Source organism: Pongo pygmaeus, chromosome 7 (assembly GCF_028885625.2).
Source record: "Pongo pygmaeus isolate AG05252 chromosome 7, NHGRI_mPonPyg2-v2.0_pri, whole genome shotgun sequence".
In the NCBI taxonomy this organism is placed as follows: domain Eukaryota; kingdom Metazoa; phylum Chordata; class Mammalia; order Primates; family Hominidae; genus Pongo; species Pongo pygmaeus.
In genome coordinates this window covers 111,202,369-111,222,170 of record NC_072380.2, presented here as the reverse complement: position 1 = coordinate 111,222,170, position 19,802 = coordinate 111,202,369, and the positions used below count along the sequence as shown (strand labels likewise).

Here is a 19,802-nt window from a genome sequence, read left to right as displayed (position 1 = left end):
CCAGGTACCTCTGGGGGTATCTGAGACCCTTTCAAGGGGTCCATAAGGTCAAAACTATTTAAAAACAAGGTTTAAATATTATTTGCCTTTTTCAGTCTCTCTTTCATGAGTGTATGATGGAGTTTTCCAGATGCTACATGTATATGTTATGATATCATTGATCTGATGTCTAATGAAATGTGTGCTTGTGTATCTTGTGTTTTAAAATTTTCTCAGTTTTAATTTCTTAATATTGATAAATATAATCCACATAAACAAAAGCTCTTTAAGGTTCTCCATAGTTTTTAAAAGTGTAAAATGGTACCGAGACAAAAATGTTTGAGACCTGGTGGTGTAGAAAATTATGTGTTGAACTGAAAGTGAAATCAATCTGATCTTATCTAAATCATTTTTCTGAGTTTATAGTGGGGCCTGGGATTCGTTGCTATTACTCTCTGTATCAGTCAATGTCCAATCTGATACAGAAACCACAAGAGATAGAGACCACAGTTATTTGAACAGGAAAAGTTTAATGTAAAGAATTATTAAACTGTAACTGAGGGCTGCAGTAACAAGGGATTGGCTAGTAAGAAGCAAAGACACCTCTAAAGAATATAGGTGCTATTGTTTGAATGTTTGTTTTCCTCTAAAATTCATATGTTGAAATCCTAACCCTGAAGGTGGTGACTTTGGAGGTGGGGACTTTGGAGGTGATTAAGTCATGAGGGCTACCCTCATTAATGGAATTTGTACCCTTACAAAAGAGGTCTGAGGAAGCTGTTTACCTCGTCTACCATGTGAAGACACGGGGAAAGATGGCTGTCTATGAATCAGGAAGTTGGCCCTCACCAGACACTGAATCTGCCAGGCCTTTGATCTTGGACCTCCCAGCCTCCAGAACTGTGAGAAATACATTTCTCTTGTGTTTTTTTTTTTTTTTTCCTGTTGAGACAGAGTCTTACTCTGTTGCCCAGGCTGGAGTGCAGTAGTGTGATCTCGGCTCACTGCAACCTCTGCCCCCTGGGTTCAAGTGATTCTCTTGCCTCAGCCTCCCAAGTAGCTGGAATTACAGGTGCCCACCACTGTGCCCGGCTAATTTTTGTATCTTTGGTAGAGACAGGGTTTCACCATGTTGGGCAGGCTGGTCTCGAACTCCTGACTTCAGGTGATCCACCTGCCTCGGCCTCCCAAAGTGCTGGGGTTACAGGCGTGAACCACCGTGCCCAGCAAATTTCTCTTGTTTATAAGCCAACAGTTTATGATATTTTGTTATAGCGGCCTGAATTGACTAAGACAACAGGAATAACAGCTACTCCTCCCTGGAGCTGAGCTAGAGCACCCAAGGAAGAGGACCCCCAGGATTGAGATCCAGACCTTGCTGAAGAGGATACAGCTGCGTCTCACTGAATGGCAGAGAAGTTACTGTAGTGCCATGCTGACAGAACTGGCTGGAAATCTTCCCTCTGGAGCTTTGCAGAAATCTTCCTCTTAGGTTTCTGGGAAAATTGTTCATGGTGAGGTGTCTCAATGGGGGCACTCGGTAGCAAAACTGCCTGAAGGAGGAGTGGGGTGTGGTGGGAAGGAAACTGTTGGCCACTGGGTGCTGTTGCTGCTCTGCACTGCAGGAACCAAATGCTGATGAAGGTACATGTGTTGCAGGACCTGGCTGGACAATGTTGAAGTTGCCCATTTAGTAGGACCCAGAAAAGCAGCCCTGGGTGCAGGAGCCTGCAGAGGGAACATATGCCCACCAGGAAGGAAACCTTTTTCTTTTGCAATATCTCTCCAGTGCTGTCCACTGACAAAGTTTAACATCATGCCATCTGGTAAAGAAAAATTACTTAAAGGGCCTAGCTCTATTTTAACAGAGCAGGCAATGAAGGATGAATCTAGAGATGAGAAGAAACAAAATCACAAATGGCATACTCATTTTCTCTTATGAGAAAAGAAAAAGAGCTCAGAGTAGTCTGAGCTATGTGAGGTATGCAAAATGTATCAGGCCCAGAGAGTCATGAGTATGGAACTTCAGTCATGCCTCTTCCAACGCATGCCCAGGGGCAACTGTGTAAAAGCATTTTGTTCCCGACTAGCTGCCTCACTCACTATCTTTATGTTCCTGAACTTTGTGATACAAAGAAAAATGAATAGTCAATCAATAGCTTGTTATTTCAATGTAAATTCCTGGTAACAATTTAGGAATTGCTTCTTCTTTTTTCCTTACACCCCACTTGTAACTGCTGTTCATCAGAAGGTCATTCTCAAGCTTTGGGCTGGAGTAAACTCTATACTTAATCATATTTTCTGAATCTCATCATTTAAGGTTGACATAATACATAGTTTAAGAATTACTGTGTCTCTTTAAATTCCTTATATCTTACCTCTGAAGGTGATGGCATTTGGAGGTGATTAAGTCATAAGGGCTACCCTCATGAATGGAATTAGTACCCTTACAAAAGAGGTCTGAGGAAGCTGTTTACCTCTTCTACCATGTGAAGACACAGGGGGGAAAATGGCTGTCTATGAATCAGGAAGTTGGCCTTCACCAGACACTGAATCTGCCAGGCCCTTGATCTTGGACCTCCTAGCCTCCTTATGTTTTCTTTGCGTGGAAATCCATTCATTTATCCAACAAACATTTATTCATTGATTATAATGTTCTGAGTACTTATGTGTAGCAGACATTGTAGTCTGTTGTCTAATTACAATTTCCCCATTTTTTCTAAATAATAGGATTCCAATTTTGTTCTGTTGACCTAAAGGAAGAAGTGGAGACAAAATTAATATAAGTAGAGAGTTTATTTGGGTCAAGTTGGAAGATTGCAACCTGGGAGCACAGATTCAAGTTGCCATGAATATGCACTCCAGTTAGCAGCAGTTTCAAGTGGAATTTTAAAGGGAAAGAAGAGACAGTTCCATTGCCAAGAATGTATATTAAAATAACATAAGCTATTGATTTGCTATACATTGTTCAACTATAAAGTGTGGGTTATGGTGTCTGGTGCTACATAATTAGGTACACTTATAGCTACTTGTGGCAATAGCAAGCAGTTCTAACAGATGAATACATAGCTAAACAGGTGGTTGCAAGGAAGTAGAATGTGATTGTTGTCTCATTGGGCCTGATAATTTTTAAAGACTCACATCCTTCAGATAAAGGTTTTTTCTTTTCTCAGCTCTTCTCTGCATGGTTCTCTTTGCCGTAAACTTCAGGGAAGTCTAGTCCCAGCCTCAAGCTCTAAGCCCACCTCCATGGGGTGAATCACAAATGGTCTTAACAGGTTTTGGTTATCCCCTTTTCTTTGTCAGAGATGGGGCTATAAACCAAAAATAAAATCTAAACCCCCCCAACTGACTAAATGGACCCGCTCTTGGCCAAGGGATTCCAAAGAAACCTGAAAAACTAGTTCAGGTTATGAAGGAAGTAGAGTTCAGGCACAACTGACCAGTGTTAACATTAAAATAGCAATCCTCAGATTGACAGAACAGACTCTTTATAGCAATAAGATACCAACTCCAAACTGCCTCTGGTCACATCACATGACAAATAACAGGCCCTAAAGGAAATCAAAGTATTTTTACCCCTAAATATATTTCTTTGAGATATTTTGGAATGGCCCTGCAAAGCTGTCTCTTGTGGGAAAAATTTACTTTCTCTAGAGAATCCTCTTCCCTTTCCATATATTTTCCTGATCCAGGAGAGATTTAACTGGTAAATGTCTGATAAGAGACATTTACCATCTATTCCCTTTGAAGTCAGCTACCTGGAGGCTCCATCTACATAACATGAACCTTGACTCCCATAACCCCCCTTATTTTAACTACAAGACTTTCTTTCTGCTGATTTGAACTTTTTAGGCAAAACTTAACTCTTTCAACCAATTGTCAATCAGAAAATCTTTGGATCCTCCTATGACCTGGAACCCTCCCCCTGCACCCCCCAACTTTGGGAAGCCTTTCCAGGCCACACCAATATAAGCTTTACATATATTGATTTATGGTTTTGCCTGTAGTTTCTGTCTCTCTAAAGTGTGTAAAATCAAGTGTAACCCAACCACCTCGGGCACATATTCTCAGGACCTCCTGAGGTCATTGTCCTTACATTTGGCTCAGAATAAACCTCTTCAAATATTTTACACAGTTTGGCATTTTTCATCAACATGTCTGTGCCACATTTCTAGCCAATAGGACATGTAGGGAAGTCTGCAGAGGGGCTTCTGCAATAGACTTTTCCTACCATCTTATAAAAGTTGTATTCAGAAATAAATAACTCTCTTCTGGTGCTGGGCATTGTCATGTCTCCATGTAAGGCCTGGAACATTGGTGGCCATCTTTGTCCTTTGAGGGGAGGGAGATAGTTTGAGGAGACAACTAGGTCTGCTGTGCACAGCAGAGCAGCGAGAAATAGAAATTAAATCCTAGGCCCCGCAGCCAACTGAATGGACCCTTCTTGGCCAAGGGGACCCCAGAGAAACCTTAAAAACTAAGTTCCCAGCCATGACAGGATAGGCGGTCAGACATACCTCATTATACTTCTTCCCTTGCTAATTGCCTTTAGACTTTCTTTCCTGAGTTAAACAGGAACTATTCCTTTTGAAAGACTTGCTGGACTCCTTTTTTGTGGTTTTGACAATACAACTGACCAGCATTCCTTTCTGGTAAGTGACCACCATGGATTGGTTGTGGCTGATTTACAGAGGATGCACACAGGATGCCTCTGTGTTTTCGGTTTCACCTTTTGAAGTATACAGCTTAATTTTAATGCATGTCAATGTTAAGTCTCCACCCCAAAGTGAACATGGGACATATATAATATGCATGTTTGCTTATTGTGCATGTGAGTGTCTGCCTTTGTGAATATATATATATATATATTTTTTTTTTCACAAAAAGGAGGCACTATAACCTATTGAATATGTACACTTAGCCAATCCATCTCATTCTTCCTTCTTTAAAATGCCTGCTTCCAGTTTCTGACAGAGGCTATGCTTCCCAGATTGTGGGATGGCCAGCCTGCAGGCTGCAACCTTTTACGACAAATAAAGCTCTCCACTCCAAATTTATGAACCTTGTGATTCTTAAGTTGACAACAAGAGATGGAAGTAAATTGAAGAATTATTCAATTCAACACCTCCTTCTAGGCTTCTTGTTTTAAAAATCATTTTGAGTTGTTACTTGTAGCTAATAGTTACGCCAGACTCCTGACATGGCAAATAGGAAGAAGATATTGTCCTTATTCCCAAGAGGCTCACACTGTGGTCTGAGAAACAAGTTAAATAATAGTTTAAGATTGTTATGATAAAGGAGGACAGTGGTTAAATTCAAATGCAACATGATAGTTTCAAACTAACTATAAAACTGAGTTAGAAAAGAGAAACAGATCAAGAGAAAATGTTTTGTAACGTTACCTCTTGAAGGAAAACATTTCCAAATTTTCCTGCAAATAAAAACCTACACAATGTATTTGATTAGTGATTTCTCTCTTCCCCAAACTGTTCCTTATTATAGCAGAAAAGATTAATTAACATTTGTTAATTGATATTATTTTTCCAACAAATATAAAAATGAGGCTGGGCATGGTAGCTCATACCTATAATCCCAGCACTATGGGAGGCAAAGGTGGGAGGATTGCTTGAGACCAGGAGTTCGAGACCAGTCTGGGTAACATAGTGAGACCCCTGTTTCTACAAAACTCAAAAGTAAACTTAGCTGGGCATGGTGGTGGATGCCTGTAGTCCCGGCTACTTGGGAGGCTGAGGCAGGAGGATTCCTTGAGCCTAAGAGTTCAAGGTTGTAGTGGGCTTTGATTGTGCCACTGCACTCCAGCCTAAGAGAAATACAAAGTTGTAGTTTCAATGAATAGCTGCAACTAGTACGACAAGCAAAAATTTTTACCTTAATATGTTTCTATCTTAATATTTTAAACATGGTGGTGTACGTATTCAGTTACAAAGAATGAGTGCTTTTTGTTATTCAAAGGCACTGGATCTCAAATTGCAGATTTCTCTCCCATTTCTTTTAGAGCACTCAACTGAGAATTGTAATCAGCTGTTTGCTAGTATAATTAAAGTGTATATTTAATCTCGATTCCAAATGAAGCTGTTGGAAGCAGAAACAGATTACCTTACTTTTTTTTTTTTTTTTTTTTTTGAGACAGAGTCTTGCTCTGTCGCCCAGGCTGGAGTGCAGTGGCGCGATCTCGGCTCGCTGCAAGCTCCACCTCCCGGGTTCACGCCATTCTCCTGCCTCAGCATCCCGAGTAGCTGGGAGTACAGGTGCCCACCACCACGCCCGGCTAATTTTTTGTATTTTTAGTAGAAACGGGGTTTCACCGTGTTAGCCAGGATGGTCTCCATCTCCTGACCTCGTGATCTGCCTGCCTCAGCCTCCCAAAGTGCTGGGATTACAGGCGTGAGCCACTGCGCTTGGCCGATTACCTTATTTTCACAGTTAAGTGAAGCTGGGTGACCCTTATCTGTATCTCAAATGTTCCTGCAGCTTTCCTTTGTTCATGAATGCTGCTGCCTCTTATTTGCAGTTTGAATGGTGACTTCAACCTGAAGAAAGCTTCCTGGAATCTTCAGGTTGGTTTTCCACAGACAAAGTAAAACAGAAGCTTGAAGCATTTTTTTTTCTTCTTCTGAGTAATTCAGGAGAAAAACAATTCCTTTATTCAGTAACACACAACACACCAGGCACAGTCCTGCCTCTGGGCCTTAGCACTTATTGTTCCCTTGGCCTCACATTCATGCTGTCCGCATGGCTCTGGCTTCCACTTCCTTAGTCACTCTCTCATCGGGGCCTTCCTTTGCCATCCTACCTGAATTTCATCCCTTCCCCTCCACTTTATTTTTATTTACTTTTTGTTTGTTTGAGGCAGAGTTTTGCTCTGTTGCCCAGGCTGGGGTGCAGTGGCACGATCTTGGCTCACTGCAACCTCTGCCTCCGAGGTTCATGCAATTCCCCTGCCACGACCTCCCGAGTAGCTGGGACTACAGGCGCCCACCACCACACCCAGCTAATTTTTGTATTTTTTTAGTAGAGACGGGGTTTCACCATGTTGGCCAAGCTGGTCTCAAACTGCTGACCTCAAGTGATCCACCCACCTTGGCCTCCCAAAATGCTGGGATTATAGGCATGAGCCACCGCGTCCAGCCTCTTCCCCTCCACTTTATATTCCCTTTTTCCATTTCAGTTTTCTTCCTTACCACTTTTCAACCTCTAACATGGCCCATTAGGTACTTTTTTATCTTATCATGTTTCCCCAACCAGAATGTAAATCCCCTGAAGGCAGATATTTTTGTCTATTTGTCTCTTTTCTTTACTGATGAATATCCAGCACCTAGAACAGTGCCTGGCATACTTAAGTGCTCAATAAATATTTGTTGACTGATCTACAGTGAAATGAGGCCCAGCTTTGGGGTCATAAAGGCCTGGATTAGAACACAGACATTCTGTTTATCCTAGGGTAACTCTTTTCACACTTTTGAACCTCAGTTTTCTCACCTATAAAATGGAAATAACTACTTCACAAGGTTGTTTTAAGGGTTTAATGAGAAAATGGAGGCCTAGTGTCTGATCCTATTGGAGTCGTATGATAATTATTAGCCTTCTCCCTTTTCAAGTTGAGGAAAGACCTCAGAAATTTATTTTCTGATAGTATTCCTCCTCCTTCCACAATTCTTTATGGGTGTATCCGTCAAGATCATAAGCCCTTTAGAAGGTACAATCAAATTAGTGTCAATTGAAAAGAGTTTAATTTACAAAGCATCAGTTGAGGATTGAGGTTAGGGGAACATAGGACATAGAGAAGAAACCCAGGGAATAGCAGAGCAGCCATGATACTTAGGCCCAAAGGGTCAAGGGGAAGGAGGAATAATTAGGTAGAGTAGTTTGCCTTGCAAAGAGCCATGATTCTCTGGAACACAGCTAGCCCTAGGTCACCTCACAGGAAGAGAACCAGGGCATCCAATAGTCTGACCTCACCCTCCTTTCTCCCTCAGATGATCTCTTGCTGGGTCTCTCATCAGACCCAACCATAAGCCAAGGGGCTTCTGATGTCAGCCATACATATTAGCTCTCAGAGCAGAGAGCAGATGGAAAAGGATGGAGAATGAATCTGCAGGACCAAAAGGATGCTATCCAGCCCAGTGCCCTTACGATGTATCAGGCACTTGCTATGCAAGGTATAGAGAATAAAGAAATGGCTCAACTTTCAATCAACTCATAGTTGGGTTGGGATGACAGCCTAATAAACAGAACTTCAATATAGTGTGATAAGTTTCATACAAAAGCCAACACAGGGTGCTACAGACGTATATACAAGACAGGTATCTCTTTCACAACTTAAATGTGACAGATAGTGGGTGATGGTGCTGGTGGTTTGACTGGGAAAGGCTCCCTGGAGATTACAGTTGGTAAAACTATTCAGAGATCATTTATTTTCTTTCTTTCTTTCCCTCCCTCCCTCCCTCCCTCCCTCTCTCTCTCTGTCTTTCTTTCTTTCCTTTCTTTTGAAACAGGGTCTCACTCTATTGCTCAGGCTGGAGTGCAGTGGCTTGATCATGGCTCACTGAAGCCTAGTAGTTGGGACTACAGGTGCATGCCACCATGCCCAGCTATTTCTTTTGTATATATATATATTTTTTGTAGAGATGGGGTTTCACCATGTTTCCCAGGCTGGTCTTGAACTCATGGGCTCAGGCTATCTGCCTGCCTTGGATTCCCAAAGTGTTGGGGTTGAAGGTGTGAGCCACCTCGCCCAGCCTTTCTCAAGAGGTTTCTCTGATGAAACACAAAAAGATGGGAGTGAGCCTGGCACAGTGGCTCATGCCTGTAACCTCAGCACTTTGGGTGGCTGAGGTGGGTGGATTGCCTGAGGTCACGAGTTCAAGACCAGCTTGGCCAACATAGTGAAACCCTGTCTCTACTAAAAATACGAAAAATTAGCTGGGCGTGGTGGCAGGTGCCTGTAATCCCAGCTATTAGGGAGGCTGAGGCAGGATAATCTCTTGAACCAGGGAGGCGGAGGTTGCAGTGAGCTGAGATCATGGCACTGCACTCAAGCCTGGGCAACAAGAGTGAAAGAAAAAAAAAAAAGATGGGAGTATGGCATGGAAGTGAAGATGAGAGTTGGGGGGGTTAGAGCGGAGTAATTTCAAAGATTCTTCTATAGCTTTAACATTTTAAATATTTAGGTTTTAAAATTGTTGTTGTCCTGTTATTTCTGAACAGTCAGACTGTGGATCTTTAATAAATGCAAACAAGTATAAAATTTTGTAGCCGGGCATCATAGTCCTAGCTACTTGGGAGGCAGAGGTGGGAAGATTGCTTGAGCCCGGGAGGTTGAGGCTGCAGTGAGGCATGATCACACCACTGCACTCCAGCCTGGGGGACAGTGAGAACCTGTCTCAAAAAAACAAAACAAAAAAAACCCTTTTTCTTGTTCTCAAAATTAGAGTTTCAAAAATGAATGGTCTTAAAATAACTAACTTTAGGAAAGAATATAATGGTTTGAAAATAGTGTAAGTTTATTACATAGTGAAACTTAATGCAAAAAGAGGACTAAACTAAACTTGTATTAGCTGCTAATAGTCAAGTTTAATTTGGGCAAATATTCACATTATTCAACTTTCTCTTCAAATTCGTTTCCTTTATTTAACATTCTCTTCATATTTGTTGTTCTAACCTCCAAGAAAATTCTATGTAACTCTACATCTTGACAATTTCTTTCTTTCTTTTTCGAGACAAGGTCTGCTCTGTCACCCAGGCTGGAGTGCAGTGGCGCGATCTCGGATCCCTGCAACCTCTGCCTCCCGGGTTCAAGTGATTCTCTTGCCTCAGCCTCCCAAGTAGCTGGGAGTACAGGCGCATCACCACGCCCAGCTAACTTTTGTATTTTTAGTAGAGACGAAGTTTCACCATGTTGGCCAGGCTGGTCTTGAACTCCTGAGCTCAAGTGATCCGCCCGCCTTGGCCTCCCAAAGTGTTGGGATTACAGGCGTGAGCCACCGCGCCTGGCCCATCTTGACAATTTCTGACAAAAACAAGTAAACTCATGTAGCAGCTGTATATTGTCATGTGAAAGGTATCTATATATGGAATTTAAGGTTAAAAGTATACCCACAATATGGATGCATGCAGTGGTCAGATTACAATGGGATGAGGGCTGCCGGGATCAGGTTGGGGGATAGGACCAAAGAGGGTAGGAAACAAACTTTTCTTGAGTATTCTTCTTGGCAACATAATTTGTGACAGGCTTGCCAGGTTACCCAATGGGACAGCTGCAAGGGCCCAGTGCAACTGAATTTGGTGCACCGAGACTCACTGCACGAATTATTTTCTCGGTAATTAGATGTAATTATTGTGAAATGTAGCGAGGAGCTTGTTCACAATAAAAATCAAACAAGAATTTCCAGAAGTATCCCTAGTACTGTGGCCTACAGATGTCAAATGGCTGGGGGAAAACATAACCGATAATTATAAACAGAACTAGAGAGGGAAGCGTGGGCAGTGAGAAAGTAATACTTCAAACGGATTCACACGATGTTTGGATGTGTCGTTGGGAAAGCCAAATAAATGAGTCAAATTGGATCAGGGCAAACCGTAGCAAGGGCAGGCGAGGGGCGGAGCTCTGGGCCAGCTCAGAGGGACTTGCCCTTCCCCAGCCTAGAGCGGCTCCGGCCTCGCCCCCTAGCTCTAGCGGAACCTTCTCCTTTTCCCGGTCACTGGGCTCTGGGGCCAGCCAGGCATTCGTCCCCGGCCCCGCCCACCCGCCGCGGCACCGGCCCCGCCCGCCATCCCAGGCCGCGGCAGGCTCCGCCCCCCGCCGCGGCGCCCGGCTCCGCCCATCTTCTCTGGGCCGCCGCCAGAGGCGGGCGGGCGGCCCGCGGCCGGCGGCCGGGGGGCGGGGCGGGGCGGGGCGGGAGGAGCCGCGCTCCCAAGCGGGAGGGAGATCCGCCGCGGAGTTACGGGAAAGTTGGTCCGAGTTCCCAGAGTTTCCCTCTGTGGTTCCCTAGGTTCGGCCTGCCGGTGACCCGGCTCCTTTCCTCCTTTCGGCCTTCGCCGTCCACCAGGTCCCTCTCTCTGCCCCCGGCCGCCATGGAGCAGCCGCCGGCGCCTAAGAGGTAACGAATCGGGGAGCAGGAAGAAGGAGGGAAGCGGCGCCGGCGGCCGCGGGGCGGGAGTGGCTAGGCCAGGCCCTGCTGCGACCCTCTCCCCGCCCGCCGGCCCCGAGCCGGGCGCGCCGAGGTCGGGAGGCGGGTCCGAGTGTCCCGCCGCGTCTGTCCACGGGCGAGGGGGGGCCTAAGGGGAGCGGGAGCCGGAGCCTCCCCTGCGGCCGGCGGGTCTGGCGCGTGGAAAGTCGGGTGGGCAGCGCCGGGCTCCCTGCGGCCTGACCTCCCGGGGCGGGTGAGGTGATCCCTCGTGGCAAGTTCACGAAGCCTGGAAGACTTAAGGCCAGGGAATTATTGGTCTTCTTACAACCACTTAGACTTTCTTGGCAAATGTTCTTCATAATACTGCCTTTTGTTTTTTTTGAGAAGGTGGTTTGCTTACGGCTTAAGGAATTAAATATTAATAGCTACACAGTCTGTAAAACATTGTGGATGTGCTGCTCTGACAGGTGTTCTTCCCCCTACCCCCTCAAGTTCAAAAGTATTTATGGATGCAAGACAGTGGGAAGTTTAAATTAGAACCCCCTCCCCCAATATAGTTTTGCGTGTAAAAATAATGCTGCTTTGGTATGGTATTTACTGTTATTAATAGTTTATATTTAATCTTTGACACCTATGTTGGAAATGTATGCATACAAGAGTGGGATGTGTTTGAGCTAATATTTGCAATGATCTTAGGAAGCCAAATCTAGGTTGTCCATTGACAGAAGTTTATAGTATGCATTCCTCTCTCCCCAAGAATGAATTAACTAATTCTTTGATGTTGCTAAAACATTTAACTTCAGTCTTTCATTTTTAACTTATAAAATAAGGATAGTAATCTCTCAGACAGTGCTGTTGTGAAGATTAAAGAGTTCGTATGCTTTGACAGCTAGCGATCTTTAGATGAAAGGTGTGTTCAAGAACATGGGATAATTGAAAAGTTAGGAACTTCGGGAGCTATTGTGAATTGTGTGACTAGACGTGTGAGCTTTGAAGCCTGGAAGCCATCTGTTCAGGTGAAAAAAGGGGGGGTCGTGAAGGAGTTTCCAAAAGGGACCTGCTGTCAGAGCCCTTGAGCAAGTCAATTGATAGATTCTTTTCTAGCATTTTGTAAGTTATCTGCATTCTACTCATTGGGCACCGTTTTAATACAATATAAGAGAATTGGACACTTTTTTCTTTTCTGGAAGAACTGGAAGGAGCACCTCTGAGAAAACACAATAGGCCAGTTCGAGCAGCTCTGAACTGAAGTGCAGCTCTCTATTGATTAGCTGTACTGTAAGTTATCAGAGTTTCATTATAGGTGTAAGAGAATCCTTGCCCTTGTGGAGACATTAGAGAACCTGGAGGAGTCAGGGGCAGGTGTAGGCGGCAATTCTATGGTGATTTATACTTTTCAAAGTGGTGGTTGCACTTTTAACAGACTTATTTTTAGCTTATTCAGAGAGTCTTATTTTGAAGTAGTGAACAAAAATGCCACAAAAGCATTTTTGAAGGCAAAAGGTATGTGACAGCAATCCCTTATATTTGAATGTCTCTTAACATTTTTTAGAGAATTTTCATATTCATAATATTTAATCCTCACAGCAACCCTATGGAGTAGGTTGGATTATAGGCATTAATCGTAATTTATAGATGAGGATGTTGAGAGAGTTTGCCACGTGGAAGGCTATGACAGGAATTACTGGCAGTTTTGCCCCTATTGATTATTATCTCCTAATAATGAAATATAGCTACTCGTTTTGAGGTCATCCTGTTTGCCAGGAAATTTAAGTATACATTATTTAAATCCTAAGAAATAGTAATCCTGGCTCTGCTACTTATTATGCTAGTTCTAAGTTTAGTTTCTTCATCTGTGAAATGTATTGTGGGGATTAAATGAGGTGATATGTAAAGCACTTGGGACAGAGTGAGACCCTGTCTCAAAAAAACAAAACAAAAACAACAAAAGATAATGGGGACTAATTTAATAAATATTTATGTATCACAACTGAGCTTAAGAAATAAAATTTGACTGATATATTTGAAGCCGGTATGTGTTCAACAGTGTTAGTTGTTAACTTATGTTTTCCTTATTATATGAGGTTCAAAGATGTTAAATAACTTGGTCAAGTGGAGAAAGTGCCAGAATTCTGCATCTGATTGGCTACAAAGGCGGTGCACCCTGTCGTATACAGTGATGGCTCTTTTTGAAACTCTCTTTCTTATCATTCCATGATGTAGTGGTCCTCTTTTTCTGTAATCTCCTGGTCTCTGTTGCTTATTCTGCTCTTAATCCTTATAAAAGTGCCATTTTGCTTTTCTGCCTTGAATAACACTTGCTTAGCGCTGACTTTTACATGGCCTTATCAATGTCATTGATGTTCAAGTATGACTAGAAGCTGCTGCTCAGTTGGCATTTTTTATTTTTTCAGGTAGGTCTTACTCTTTCATTATCCCATCTAGTTTGTCACTAGAGCCTATGAAATTTTCTATTAAAAAGTTGGTGGATTAATTTTTTCTCTTTTCTTTCTCAAGAGTACTACCCCATAACACCCATTCCATGGTTTTATGACCCTCACTTTTGAATTGCAGCGGTACCTTCTAGCTGGACACTTTAGTCCAGTGGTTTTCAAAACTATTTTGTTTTATTTTGTTTTGTTTTGAGATGGAGTGGTACAATCTCGGCTCACTGCAACCTCCGGCATCCTGATTCAAGCGATTCTCGTCCCTCAGTCTCCTGAGAGGCTGGGATTACAGGCGGGTGCCACCACACCCAGCTCATTTTTGTGTTTTAGTAGAGACAGGGTTTCGCCATGTTGGCCGGGCTGGTCTCCAACTCCAGACCTCAGGTGATCCACCTGCCTTGGTCACCCAAAGTGCTGGGATTACAGGCGTGAACCACCGTGCCTGGCCCCTTATTTATGTTATAGGCTGTGGGTACTCCCAGCTTTACCTTTATTCACACTTTTCCTTTAGAAAAGTTTGTGTTACTTTTTGCCTGAAGAATAATCTATGTTTTATTCTTCCATCAAAGCCTACCTCATAAAGTATGTTTTCTGAGTACTTTCTAGCCTGAGATATTTCACTGAATTCCTAATGTGATATCCATTTGATTATATACCATCTTTTTATTCTATTTTATTACAAAATTTTAGATATCCAAAAGATAATGAGGGCCTACTGCGGTGGTGCACGCCTTGTAATCTCAGCACTTTGTGGGGCTGAGGTGGGAGGATTGCTTGAGCCCAGCAGTGGGAGGTTTCAGTGAGCTATCATTGTGCCACTGCACTCTAGCCTGGACAACAAAGTGAGACCCTGTCTCAAAGAAACAAAAATAAAAATAAAAACAAAACAAAAAGAAAAAAGAGAACAGAGCCTAATTTAATAGATACTTAGGTATTACCACCCAGTTTAAGAAATATTAATAAAAATATTACCAATACATTTGAAGCCACCGTGTGTATTTCTTCTCAATTACACTCCCTTCCCATCCCCCGAAAGGTAATCACTGACATGAATTGGATATTTGTCCTTCCCATACATGCCTTTATATTTTTAGTATGTTACATATATATGTGTGTGTGTATGTATGTGTGTATATATATATATGTATGTATGTACACATATCAACACATAATGTTAGGCATGGGTATTAGGCCTGGGCTTGTCACTGACTTTGAAATTTGCTTCTTTGGGCATCTTCTTCTCCTCTGGGAGTTGGAGATTCCAGTGTGTAGCCAAGTTCAAGAATCATGACTCAGAGACCTAGGTGATTTTTAAGGCACCTCTCACCCTCATATTCATTGATTTGGTCTCCTTAACAAGGTTTGTGTTAAACATAGGCAATAGATGTGGTCACCCATGTCACCGACTTGAGGTACCAGAGTAGTTTTTAGATTCCTTAGATTTCCTTAACATACCTGTCACTGAGGTCTTCAGAAGTCCTTTTTTTCCTTTTTAACTTTTTTTTTTTTTTTTTTAGATTGGGTCTCACTCTATCGCCCTGGCTGGAGTGCAGTGGCACAATCATGGCTCACTGCAGGCTTGACCTCCCTGGGCTCTGGTGATCTTCCCACCTCGGCCTCCCGATTAGCTGGGACCACAAGCATGCACCACCATACCTAATTTTTTTTTTTTTTTTATTTGTGGAGATGAGGTCTTGCCATGTTGCCCAAGCTGGCCAAAGTCGTTATTAAAAGGATTTCCCTCTGGGAAGGGAAATTCATTAAATCATAGATCCCCAACCATTTTGGCACCAGGGACCAGTCTCGTGGGAAACGATTTTTGCACAGATGGTTTGGTTGGGGGCGAAATGGTTTCAGGATGAAACTTCCACCTCAGATCATCAGGCAATAGTTAGATTCTCATAAGGAGCGTGCAACCTAGATTCCTTGCATGCACAGCACAATAGGGTTCGCACTCCTATGAGAATCTAATGCTACCGCTCATCTGACAGGAGCCGGAGCCCAGAGCAAGGGCAGTAATGCTCGCTTACAGCTCACCTCCTGCTGTGTTGCCTGGTTCCTAACAGGCCATGGACCAGTACTGATCCACTGTACTGTGCTGTAAAGGAGTTGGGGACTCCTTTATTAAATGATTATTAATTAGCATTCTGGTTAGATGGAATTTGTTGGATTTTATTTTATTTTTTTATTTTTTTTTTTGAGATGGAATCTTGCTCTGTCGCCCAGGCCAGAGTGCAGTGGCGCAGTCTCGGCTCACTGCAAGCTCTGCCTCCCAGGTTCATGCCATTATCCTGCCTCACCTTCCCGAGTAGCTGGGACTACAGGCGCCCGCCACCACGCCAGGTTAACTTTTTAGTATTTTTAGTAGAGACGGGGTTTTACCGTGTTAGCCAGGATGGTCTCGATCTCCTGACCTCGTGATCCGCCCGCCTTGGCCTCCCAAAGTGCTGGGATTACAGGCTTGAGTCACCGTGCGGCCGAATTTATTGGATTTTTTATAGGGGAACTGCTAGCTGAGAGAAAAATGACCACATAATAGTCCAGCTTTGATAGGTAGAAAGGTAAATGACCAGAAAACATGGGCTCTTCACCAGGTGGAACCTTCATAGAAGGGAGGTGGGTCTCTATGATAGACAGGTGGGTAGCATAAAAATATATTTAATACTTGTCAAAGAGAGGACAGAATATCACTGCTGGAGTGAGACACTTCACCAGATAGGCTTGTTCCTCAAATAGGTTATAGCATTAGTAGTTATTTAAAATGTGTAATTCGTTGATTGAGGTATGGTTGGAGGGCAGGTTAGCATTGAACAATGAAAACACTAAAAGGATAGTAAAAGAATAAGCTATTGAAGCATACTTACTCTCAAGACAGGTGAGTTCTTTAATTTAAGCTATAGTTGGATTCTGTGGCAATTTTTTATTATTATTTTTAATAGTGTGAAAGGGTAGTTTGGGGGAAATAAAATTGAAGGTTGAAGTCACATGTTAGGGTCCCTTCACACAAATGGAAAGCTAGAAAACACTAATTTCATAAGGGCAAATGAGTGTTTGGATGGATTACCCATCAGAAAACAGATTATTATGGAATGAAAAAGCAAAGGGGTCTGGTTGAGAATATAGAGGAGTTAAGTAGAAAGTACTCATGAATTCTTCAGCATGAAGAGCCCACATCAACTTGTAGCATCTGTATCCCGGATCTCAGGCCAGGAATTAGGAATGGAGAGAGACAGCAGATAACTCTCAGCGCTCATTAATGGAAGTGGGTGAGACAAAGCAACACACCAGTTAAGTAGATAGTAGGAATATCACGAAGATATTGCAGGGAGAAGAGGGGTGGATGTCATTTTATGTGTATATTTCTAATTTGTGTTTCCTTGGAATGTTGGAAAGTAAAATTGTGTGTATATCAGAGAGATTGACTAAATAGAGAGCTGGAGTTGTCTTTGAGAAGATGAACTCTAAGAACGCTTAAAAAAACCCCAGCAGACTCAGAGGAAGGCCCTAGGGAAAATTTCCAATTCTAGAGGTAGGCAAGTGGACAAAATGTTCAAAGTAGTTAGTCCAAGGGGAAAAGAACCAACCAAACAGGAGCGTCTCTGAATTAACTTGGTCCCTAAAGCATCTGCTGTCTTCCCTTTGGCTTTTCTTGGTTAATTTAGGATGGCATTAACTTGATTAGGATTGCTTTAGGCCCTGCTGATGGGAATAGTCAGTTGGCTCTTCCTTCTTGGAGAGAGGGAGTATGGCAATAAAATTTGCAATACTTCTGGTAAACAAACTTTTGTTGCACATCAACTAGAGAAACTCAGTCTTTGGTTGACTCTAGGAACACTTCAGGCCATCATATATTACTGGCTTTCAACATTTTAAAAAAAAATTCATTGATACTGAGACTCAGTACAGACCCACACATTTACATAAATGGGAGGTAGAGGTGGAACAATTGCTTGAGCTCAGGAGATTGAGGCTGCAGTGAGCCATGATCGTGTGGATGCATTCCATCCTGGGCAACAGAGCAAGACTCTGTCTCAAAAACGTTCATTGGGCCGGGCGCGGTGGCTCACGCCTGTAATCCCAGCACTTTGGGAGGCTGAGGCGGGCAGATCATGAGGTCAGGAGATCGAGACCATCCTGGCTAACATGGTGAAACCCGTCTCTACTAAACAAAATACAAAAAATTAGCCAGGCATGGTGGCGGGTGCCTGTAGTCCCAGCTACTTGGGAGGCTGAGGCAGGAGAATCACATGAACTCGGGAGGTGGAGCTTGCAGCTAGCCGAGACTGCGCCACCGCACTCCAGCCTGGGCGTCAGAGACTCTGTCTCAAAAAAAAAAAAACAAAACAAAAAATTCATTGTTTGCATACATACTATGAATATCGACATGAAGATTACCTTGAATTTCTGAAAGTACATCATAGGAGTATATCTTGAAAGATGACTCATAGCAAAATGAGAATTACAAAGTGTTCACATTAATGATAATTAGTTTAGGTAGTATTATTTTGAGTTCTGAATTAGTTTATAGATTTATATAATACCAGACATCTTAGTGTAGAGGTGAACTGAGTAATTTTTTCAGATGTTTCTGCTATCTTGATACACACACACACACACACACACACATTTATAATTTATAATTGGCAGCTACTTTTCTTGACTCTTTATGGAACCAAGCCACATAGTCTCCTGTTCTCTGTTGTGTTGCTGTGTTCTGTTTTTTCTGAAAACTGGCTTTCTTTACTTACTGATCACTACTCATGGCAAAATTGGCATTCGGCCTTTACTTCATTCATTTCCTCGTTTATTCATACATTCAGTAATTATTAATTGTTTTCCACATTCCAGATGCTCATTGGTGAATGAAACAGGTGGGCTCTTTGCCCTCATATAACATATACTCTTGTTGGAGCTTGAGCTATGAAAGGTATAAGTAGTGTGTAGAGAAAGATGGTGAAACCTGCTTAATAGGGCAGTTGGCAGAGGCTTCTCTGAGAAGGCGATATTTAAATTGCAACCTGACATTGAGAAGTTATCCATGTGAGTAGCAAGGGAAAAGTATTCCAGGCAGAGGGGAAAGCTATGAGAAGGCCTGGAGGTGGGAAAGAGCTTAATGTGTGGGAGGAATTGAAATGAGACCAATGTGCCTGGATTGGAGAAGAGGACAGTGGCTAGAGATGAGCTCAGAGAGATGGGCATGGATTCAATGATGCTGGCCATGGAAAGGAATTTGGATTTAAGTCAGAGCTGTGTGTGCTGTCATTAAAGGTTTTTAAGCAGGATTTTAAGCAGTTTATGTTTTTAAAAGATCCTTTTGGCTGCTTTGGGTAGAGTAGATTGTAGAGGGTTAAGAATACAAGAGAAACAAGTTAGGAAACTATTTGAATAGTTTGTGGTTTGAGATGGTAGAGTCAGTGGAGATAGAAGTTGAGAGATTTGTGATATTTTGGAGTTATAAATGAAGGACTTGCTGATAGACTAGATGTGGGGAATGAGGGAAGAAAAAATCAATCAATCCTGGCTCCTGTGTTTTGAGTTGAAACAACTTGGGGAATGAGGAAAGACTGGGAGAAGAACAGGTTTGGATATCTATAATCTCTTTCTTGGAATTTCATAATCCCAAGAAAGTGAATCTGATTGGCCTAAAATGTGATATTAAGTGGTTCCTTTAGAAGAGGAAGTGGGTAGGGAGGAAATGATGCACACTGATTTCTATATATATATATATATTTTTTTTTTTTGAGATGGAGTCTTGCTCTGTCTACCAGGCTGGAATGCAATGGCGCAATCTTGGCTCACTGCAACCTCTGCCTTATAGGTTCAAGCAATTCTCCTGCCTCGGCCTCCCAAGCTGCTGGGACTACAGGCGTGTGCCACCACACCCAGCTAATTTTTGTATTTTTAGTAGAGATGGGGTTTCACCATATTGGCCTGTCTGGTCTCGAACTACTGACCTCAGGTGATCCGCCCACCTCGGCTTCCCAAAGTGCTGGGATTACAGGCATGAGCCGCCATGCCCGGCCTGATTTCTATTTTTATCCTATTGTTTTCACTCAGTTAGAGTAGAGAATGGAAAACATATCTAGCCTTTTTTAGGTGTTGAAATGTTCAGGTGTGCTGGTAACCTGCTATTTTAAAAAAAATCTTTTTATTGCCAAATAAAACATTAGTACAAAACACATGTATGGCTTGATGAATTATTATAAGGCAGATACCTTTGTAA

General features: G+C 42.7%; 1 protein-coding gene across 1 annotated transcript in view; it reads left to right on the top strand.

Moving 5' to 3' along the window:
* The first annotated feature begins 10,872 nt into the window (after window positions 1-10,872).
* Window positions 10,873-19,802, top strand: part of STK3 (serine/threonine kinase 3) — a 356,889-nt gene continuing 347,959 nt past the window's right edge. The window contains exon 1 of the mRNA XM_054499924.2: window positions 10,873-11,102. Within this exon, the coding sequence (XP_054355899.1) occupies window positions 11,077-11,102 (26 nt within the window). The 5' untranslated portion in view covers window positions 10,873-11,076. The remainder of the gene's footprint in view (window positions 11,103-19,802) is intronic.